General features: G+C 39.1%; 2 protein-coding genes and 1 non-coding gene across 5 annotated transcripts; 1 reads left to right on the top strand and 2 right to left on the bottom strand.

Annotated features, from left to right (window-relative positions):
• Positions 1-2,003: 2,003 nt before the first annotated feature.
• On the bottom strand, positions 2,004-2,086 carry trnal-uaa. The gene has a single exon. It is a non-coding gene; the product is annotated as a tRNA-Leu (tRNA).
• Positions 2,087-3,115: 1,029 nt separating this feature from the next.
• On the top strand, positions 3,116-5,798 carry LOC116066232. The gene is made up of 4 exons (XM_031322189.2): positions 3,116-3,495; positions 4,486-4,641; positions 5,162-5,331; positions 5,416-5,798. The coding sequence occupies exons 1-4, from the start codon at positions 3,446-3,448 to the stop codon at positions 5,766-5,768; spliced, it is 729 nt and encodes a 242-aa protein (XP_031178049.1). The 5' UTR covers positions 3,116-3,445; the 3' UTR covers positions 5,769-5,798.
• An 896-nt stretch (positions 5,799-6,694) lies between these two features.
• LOC116066229 (syntaxin-11-like) lies at positions 6,695-9,164 on the bottom strand. 3 transcript variants are annotated; one of them, XM_031322181.2, is made up of 2 exons: positions 8,937-9,164; positions 6,695-7,690 (listed from the first exon to the last, which is right to left on the bottom strand). In XM_031322181.2, the coding sequence occupies exon 2, from the start codon at positions 7,683-7,685 to the stop codon at positions 6,783-6,785; it is 903 nt and encodes a 300-aa protein (XP_031178041.1). In that variant the 5' UTR covers positions 7,686-7,690; positions 8,937-9,164; the 3' UTR covers positions 6,695-6,782. The 3 variants fall into 3 exon arrangements, with proteins under 3 accessions (XP_031178041.1, XP_031178044.1, XP_031178043.1); XM_031322184.2 differs by lacking the exon at positions 8,937-9,164 and adding an exon at positions 8,564-8,809; XM_031322183.2 differs by lacking the exon at positions 8,937-9,164 and adding an exon at positions 8,668-8,809.
• Positions 9,165-9,173: the final 9 nt, after the last annotated feature.

Raw genomic sequence — 9,173 nt, 5'->3', positions numbered from 1 at the left:
TGCAGTAAGCCATGAAATATGCATGTACTGTATGTATTTTAGTTTCATCTCAAAACTAGTACTAACCTTTATCCTTTGCCATGTTTTTGGAGTACAAAAAATAAAAATGAATTAACTAGATTGTAGATGAAACTATAATACATACATACTTCACGGCTTGTAACACAAATTTTCACATCATAAAAAATGGTCTCGCTATAAATTCATTTCATTTCCATTATATTAGAATGAATGTAAAAAACATTTCATAAAACATTTCACTCAATAATAATAAACTTTATTTATATAGCAACTTTAAACATGACATGCAAACAAAAACAAAAAAGAGCAGACCACTTGATAGTTAAAATGTTAATATGTTAATATACAATATACAGACGGAAGTAACATTGTAAAATGATAATACAAAAATAGCAGTTACAATATAAATTACCATAATACAGTAATAATAACAGCAATTATCATGACCATAAACCCTTTTCGCCACCTCTTGTCTCAAGTTTCATTTTATTATACTGAGTGATGTGTTGGCCTGAAAAGCAACAACTTTTCCAGTAACTGAAGGGACTGAATAATAGATTAAGGCCCATTGGAAAGAGGCTTTGGGGATGCAGAGATATTGATCGTCCATTGTAAGCCCTTATCCATCCCCCTCCCTCTTCTCAGTTGTCAGAGCTCTTTTGTGGATGCTTCCTCACACAGCTCAAAGAAGAAGCTCAAGTTTACAAATTAGTGCTCTCAAACACCTATCAAGTGACAGCATATTTATTTAGTGGTGAGTATGGAGGGAGAAAGGGGGACAGGTGGGAATGCTCACAGATGGTTCACTGACATGTTGACATAGATTGAGTAAAATAAGGAAATCTGAGGTAACAAGACACCAGTAGACAACTGCCCTATGTGCACATAAGTATCTACTGCAGTTAGTCACAGACCTGCTACACATGTAATACATGTTTACAGTTAATGTGTTTGTGAACACCCCAGTGCAAAAGACCTATTTTGAATATCAACATATCAAGAAAATTTCAAACTGCTTATTTTTTTCAGACTACACTTCTTGGATGCATGTGACTCACTGCAAAACAACTTTTGAATACCACTTTAGAAGAGTTACAGCTGTGAAGCTTTTCCTTTGGAAGATGCAGATGACTGGGTATCCATGAGTCCAAGGGATCGCCCTTGCTGTGAAATGATAGGGGTTTGAGTGTGTAGGCCTTCAATGAGCCAGCTCGACTACAGCCCAGAGACTACAAGGGTGGCTTAGAGTGCCCTCTTCTGCCCCAAAGGTGCAACTACTCCTAAACGAAAGACCATATTTACCTGGAGGACTTTACTAAACAAATACAGCATAAAACAACATATATTCATACTTTGACTGTATGAGCCAAGCAGGAGGTGGGCTCGTACTGTAAAACATATCTAAACAGTCAATTTTGTATTACACTAAATAGCCTATCTACCTCTCAGATTATTCAGCAATTTGTTTTACCATCAATAGGCTACTACCTTCTTGCCAATCTTGACCAATTAACGTAGAAAACTCAATTCCTACAAATTAATTGTACAAAAACGTAGTATTTACAGTAAATGAAGAACTAAGAAAACTAATAAGAAAAACTGAGAAGTGTTATAAAGAAGTGCAGTTTAGGTGCATTCGTTGTATCACAGTAAAGAATGAATACTTACAATATCACAACAGAGGAGCTGTCTTTTTCATTAATATTTTCACTTTCGTCACGTTACCACTACTTATGGAAGCTAATGTAGGCTACTTTTCTCCTATCTGCAATTATTACCTCAGATCTGCAATATAGTGCCTTCGATACAAGCATAGATAGTATATAAGGATACAAGTTGCGTTGCTATTTCCTACTTCCCTGTCCTCGACATCAATTGGCATGTACTGCTTATGACGACACTCAGGGTTCGTATTTTTCGGAGACGCTCCTTATGGTTATTCTAGGTAATTCCCTGATGACATAAACAACATTAAAAGTTTATACCAGGAGTGGGGTTCGAACCCACGCGGACATATGTCCATTGGATCTTAAGTCCAACGCCTTAACCACTCGGCCATCCTGGTATATACACCGCTTTTTGCTGCATTTCATATTGAAAACCTCGTCACCTACAACAAAGATTGTGGTTAAATGTTTTTCGTGTTTAATCTTCAAATGACTACGGGGATGGCAATGTACACCATTGTTACATAGTACCACATCAACGATGCCTCATGAGTAGAACTATGTTACTATAGCGCAGTGTTAGCGCAGCTAGCAGTTAACGTTAACTTGTGGAGTGGCAGACTCGAGCGAACTTGCAAATGTCACGCTTGTTGACAACTATTAACAGCTAACGTTACAGAGAGGCACTTCATAGAGACATTTTTAGCATAATTTGGGCTTGTGTGCTTCACCAACTAGCTACTAGCTACTAACTACTCGGAGAAAATCGGAAAAGGTACTGGTGATCTTCTCACATTCAGTGCGTCACCGTCACTGTGCTTCGGTCCAGCTCCGCCCACATCCAGTACGTCAACCGTGCTGCGTTCAGAACAAGTGGGAATGTCCACAGACAGTAGGGAATGTTGGATGTTTGTCATTATGGCGCAATGACGTCACCATTCAGCACGCTAATGATTTAGAACAAAACCATGAACATAACACAATATACAAAACTATAAGGTTACAGTTTTTCGACGAAATAAAAATTGTTAGTCTGCATGTATGCATAGATGTCCATTGCATTCGTATTGGGTCGGTTTGTTTGTGTAATTTGAAATAATTGTTTTCGTCTTGAAGGGCGATTGGGATACAATCAATTTGACTATAGTATAATATATTATATTATATTTGACTATCTTGCACGTTGAAATATGACACTAAAGGGGTACCCAGTGCGTTAAACAGTGACGCCAGGGGCCCTGACCAAGCGTAAAAATGTTAAGTTGAGTTGGGAGTATGCACTTGTGCACTTCTTTAATTATGAAGGTAGAGGATAGACTGAAGATACTAAAGGACTCTGAGTATTTACCAGAAATCATATAGCCTATGCGTTACATACACTTATAGCCCTATAAACCTGGAACCACTTCACGAGGTCAGAATGTATCTTACTCCCCGTAGTGTGTACGTGTTGCAAAATATACGATCCATCTGCACTTTGCATATTCAGCATATCAAAAAAAAGTCTGTAAAACATAATAAAACATAATCTTGCACAGGGTGACCGACTACTTTACTACATGGGGGTTGGAATCCTCATTACGCGCCAAAAACCGCATCATCACGAGCAGCGTCCTTGACAACCAGCTGTGCATTAGAGTAATGCACTAGTGTTTATTTTTAGAAGCTTTCGGCTGCTGCGTGCTACTCTCGTTCAGTAGTCTGCGTTTAACACATTGCCCATCCACACCGCCTGACGAGCAATTCACCTCAAAACCATGAGGCTGCAAGATACGCAGCAAAACGGCAATCAAGCCACATATATGAGGTGAGGTGATCTATTGACAATGCTTTATTTATGGAGATATTGCTATTTTGGTTGGGCTTTCATGAAGAAAACACAAAATTCTAACGTTAACGTTAGCTAGTGACCTGCTTGTATTTCTTTTTTTCAAATTTTCCTTTTCTATTTCTCTTTAAATAGGATATTGTCCTCTTGAATTTGCGGATATTAATATTATTACTCATGTTCTTCTTCCTATCAGGAAGTCTGCCTTCCCTAGCATGAAACATCTCCAAACTTTGCTCATGCTAAACTTCCTCAACTGGATTTGTGGGCTAATATAAAACGGCTGCTGTAGCGCCACCATCAGAACTCCTGATGGTGGCGCTACAGCAATCGTCTAACGCTTAAGCTTTAAACTTTGAAAATTCATAATTAGTCGTGCGTGCTACCACTTTGCAACTTTCACCCAAATGTAGGCTCAATTGAGCAAAAAATGTTATGTCCATCACTCAGTCACTAGCTAGTTTTTCTCAAAAACTGTAAAACTTATTGAACTAAACTCCATTGAGCAATATTTTGAATTCTATCCTTGTGTAAGCTATTTGATCAATGGACACAAAGCATCTTTGAACATCAGTTTTGTCACTTATGGAGCAATCTTTTTTGTAAAAGATAAATAATGCAATCCCTACTCAGGCACTGTGTGGATCAGAAAGGTTTAATAATAATTGTATTTCTCATTTGTCTTCTTCTTAATATATAATTTTCAATGGAATTATCTAAAGAAATTTGGGATATGCCTACAAAAATGTGTGGCTGGGCTCTCTCCTGTAGGGGTTTTGTGCGGATTCTAAAATTAGATATGCTTAAAAACATTTTAAATGCTTTCTGTCAATATCTGAGGGTTTTGTTAAATTTTAGCTTTTTTGACTTGTTTCTTTTATACCTCGTCTTAATGCCATTGAATGTCTAATGTGGGTTAACCAATGCACAATTGTTGAAACTGTAAACTGGTCTTGCCTTCATGTCCAGGAAGCACTCTGGCTCTCAGACAGTCCAGAAACGGGCCTCCATGACCACAGAGTACCAGGAGAGGTTCCTTTCCCCACTCTGCTACAAGGCTATCGTCTCAGCCCCATCACATAAAGGCCCTTACCATGCACTGAAAGGGACGAGTGCAGATGTGAGGTATGATCTAAAGTGTTTATCTTATCTCTCTAGACACATTTTAGTGAAATACCATAACTTAAAAGGTGTAATCCCGAATATTTTCATTTAAATAAATGTTGGTTAAGTCTCTGCTGAAGGAGGTAACACAGTGGTGATTGAGCCTATGGCCCAAGCCATAGTCTCTAAGCTGTGAAGACTGATGTTCCTGGTGGGTGAGGCAGAGTGATGCTAGTGTCTCTCCACCTGTGAGAGCCAATAGTCCATGATGCAGTACAGCTGGCTCTCCACCCACCTGGGTGCCACATGTTCAGGCTGCCCTAGGTGTGGTGGTCAAAGTTGGAGTTGGACAGGACAGGACATAAAATAATTCCTGAGATGCATTGAAAATCACTAACCGATCAACTTTTTTTTTTTTTGGACAGGATTTAGGGAAGCACATTATTTACAGAGCATGGGGAGAATTTTCGATGTTGGAAGTGTTTTGAAATGAAAAAAGTTCTAAAGTAAAAAAATCTCACCTCATTAACATGTGTTTCAGATCATACTATTTGGTCCAAAAAAGGATCCCAAAGGCCCCGCAGCCATCTTTGCCACCCGTAGGCCACCGGTGTAGCAACCCCCTACATAATCATACACGCTTAGTCGCAAACCAAATGGCATCCCAGTTGGAGGACAACACATCAGTTCACCAAAGTAAACAATTTGAAGGTTAGTATAGTCGTACATCGCAGAAATAGTAAACAAATATACACATCCTGTTTCAAATCCACTCTCGCTGTCTCTTGTTTTCAGATGATTTCAGAGCATGGAAAGCAAACAAGTGCAGCTCCCAGAAAACTTCTGTTCAAGTTGCACCTAACTCTAAACCAGTCCCAAAGGTGCAAGAACCACAACCTTTTGAAAACATCACCAGCTACACAACTGATTATGTCACCCATCAATTGCCCCCCAGGAGGTGCAGAGAGAAGCCTGTGTATGAAACCAAAGGTCTGCCGTTAGAGCCTGCGGTGTCCTTGAAGCCAAAGGCGGCTTGGAACACAAACCAAGAACTTTTTGACGAAGCCAGTGAATTCTTTCAGCAATTCAAGACCTGGTCCCTTGAAAACCAGTTCCACAGCCAAGGCAAAAAGTCTGAGATTAAATAAATTAAAAAAAAAAAAAAAGCCCTGACATTATGTAATGGCAACTTTTTTTAAATACTATTAAGCACCTCACTGATACTAGACAGCTAAATGCAGTCTATCACAACAATTAATGGTGTGTGTATAATATATTTGCAATTGAAACATCTGCTAGCGAGTGACTTTGCAGAGGCTGCAAAACCATAATTTCTGTTTGCCTTTTCATCTGGGGTGAATGCTATATCTAAACTACAGTAACTTGCAGTAACATGCACATTGTTCTGGTTATAAAAAAAGAAATTAAAAAAAATCCTCTCACACAAATGCAAAAAAAAAAAAAAAAGCACAACTGTGTTATAAATACCAAACAATAAATACTGCAATAATCAAATAATGATTATGGTCAACACATGGTTTGGGATTAAAACAAAAATAAAGGTAGCACACTTTGTAATCATTGTGGGGAGATATTACAGTATGCTGCTGAGTCAGTGATTCCTGTACTGCAACTGGCATTGTAAACTTATCCTGAAAGTAAAGATTTACATATTTATATGGATGATGTACTTTATTATATAAGATAGAAGACAACTCCCATGATCCCACGCAACTTCATGACATCATCAAAAGTCCATGTTTACATCATAGACTTTACCCCTAGCGGCAGAAAATTACATATTGCATGTTCATCTGTGAACTTCTGTCGTACACACATCCACAATTGGATTATTTTGGATCCACATAACAAAATGATATTTTGCTGTAGATTGACAGCTGATAACTCCAATGTTATGAAATGTGTGTAATTCACAGTAAATGCTTGAAGAAGCTTCTTACATCTTTAGAGAAATACAGTGTGCTATACTCTTCAGGGCAAAGCTGTTTGTCTTACACTTTCTGCTCATGAGGGTGCTTTTTTACTGTGAATTCAACACATTGCATAACATTTCTTTTTAGCTGTTCATAACGGTTTTTACACAGGTAAATGTTTTTCATTTTTCAAATCATACATAAAATTGCATAAAGTCAAAGTAAGCCCTAAAAAGTTTGGTTGTGTCTCCAACAGGGAAGACAGGGACAACATTGCTGAAAAGGATTCTTCCTCTTGTACTTTAGGGCCTTCTTGAAGTCAACGTTGATTTTGTCAACACATTCCTCAGTGCCACACACATTAGACTCAATGTTCTCGAGCATGGATCCGTGCTCCTCCACCATCACGGCCATGTGCAGGAACAGTTCATGGACCTCCTTCAGCCTGACCTCCAGCTCCACCAGCTCCTTGTGTCTGCCCTTGATCTCATACATCGCCCAGCAGGACGAGCGTGCACCTTGGGTCTGCAGGCTCTGGGACAGCTCAGCCCATCCCTCACCACCTTTGTCCACCATCACATCCAGCTGGACATCGGTGATTTCAGTACCTATTATGGAGGCCTGTCTCTGGATTCTCTTCCGACATGCATTTCTCTGCATCTCCTCTGCCTCGTTGTAGTCACTCATGGCAGCATGGAAGGCACGGGTCAGCGTGTCATACTGAATTCGGGCAATGCGACTAACAGCCGAGTTGGGACCTTCTTTTACCTCTAACCTGCTGCTCTCTTTACCCAGGGCCTGAAGACGGACGTGCAGAGCCTCCCCACGTTGCAGGATCCCCCTGGCAATGGAGTCAGAGTCCTTTTTGAGTAGGGTGAGACGCCGCACAGAGGTGCCAAAGCGTTCGTTATGTGTGCTCAGACGCGCCACCTCTAAGTGTAGAAAGGAGATATCCTTGCGTATGGAGTGGGCCTCTCTCAGGATGTCGTCAATAGGTGAGGAGTCCTCAAACACCACTGCCTGCTGGGGAAAAGTCTCCTTGTCTACATCATAGTCGGCTCCAAAAAACTCTGGCTCGCAGTCCTCCTGCTCCTCCCTAATGGTCTGCAGCCTCTCCAACAAGTCCCGCATTCTGCCTGAGAGACCAGTGCAAAACAATGTGTTGGTTATTGTGCTCATCTCTAGTCTAGCTTTTGGTCTGATGTAGTGTTGAAACAATTCCAGGTGTTTAAGACATTCAAATAGATACAATTTATAATGCAAAATTAGTATCACATGTGTTCTACAAGTTGGGTTGTAGGTCTCTTTTTAATGGTATAACCCTCCTCATAGTGATGAAATGCAGTGTTTCCCAAATTATAAAAAGGTTGTCATTTTCCCTTCAAGGTCCAAAAAGTTTTTCAGTACATTACACACTAAACCTACATGTTCAGACTTTAGCTGACTTTATAGAATAAATGAGTAAGAATATAATGTGATTTATATTATCTATTGCATTTAACACACTCTTAAGTTTTCATCTAAAGTGAAAGCTTCCCATGTTCCATTGTAAATAAGCTAATGTTAAAAAGAAAACCTTCGGAAGAGCCAGAATGTAAAATGGTTACCTAATGTACTGCACTTTTTTGTGTGCACAATACTATGTGAATCTACTTGCAGTAATACTGATACTATGTAAAATGATAAATGTGAAATTAATGTTTTTCCAAAAAGATATATAGGATTCCATATAAAAAAAAAATTTAAAAAAAAGATTGACATTACACATTGAGTAACGTGATGACAGCATGTACAGGTTCATAGGTAATTTACCCAGGGAAACTACATCACCCATCCAAAGCTAACATGTCATTATTATACAACTACTGCAACAATGACTGGTCAGTTTCTGCTTATCTGCAGTAGGTGTGATTTCTGTGGTGAACAACAATGAGAGCAGTCACAGCTCAATGCATTTTCTTTCAAACCAGGGACAAGGAAGACACTATATTATTGAAAACAGGCATTACCTTTGAAAGTAGAGTTAGGGCAGAAAACATGTTTAAGTAGTTCTTCAGTACATTCATTTTGTCAACCACATGCTGCACAAAACTTTAAAAATGGTGGTGCTTGCCTAAATCTCTGCCACGGATTCTTTCATTCAGTCTCAGTCTGTACACAGAATATCCATTTCCTTATACCATATTTGTGAAACAAAATAATTAAACTATTTTAGAAGCTATCTCAATGTATAAAGAAAAACAAGTCTTCTTCTTGATAGCCATTGAATCAGCCCCATCTTTCTGCACTAATGAAGTCCAATTATCCACTTGTCTCCAGGTGCTTCTGCTACACATATTCCATAAGAAAATATAATTCAACTATCAATTCAAAGTATCTTACCTCTTGTGACTGGATCCCACTAAATCAGAAAGCAAGTAAATCCCTTCAATGTGTCTCACACTGATTTATTTGATCCAAGGTGGATGTGAAGCACATCTTTTTATTCTGTTGAAGGAGGTCTGATTTGTGTTTAGCATGTGTGTCACTGCCGCCCCTTTCAGGTGACAGACATATGATGGGCCTTCCCACTACTGCAACACTCCTTAAAGAAAGATGCATTTCTTTGGCTGCTTCCTG

Source organism: Sander lucioperca, chromosome 19 (genome assembly GCF_008315115.2).
Source record: "Sander lucioperca isolate FBNREF2018 chromosome 19, SLUC_FBN_1.2, whole genome shotgun sequence".
Lineage (NCBI taxonomy): Eukaryota > Metazoa > Chordata > Actinopteri > Perciformes > Percidae > Sander > Sander lucioperca.
Note: the sequence above shows the minus strand (reverse complement) of the source record. Positions and strands in the feature narration are given on the sequence as shown.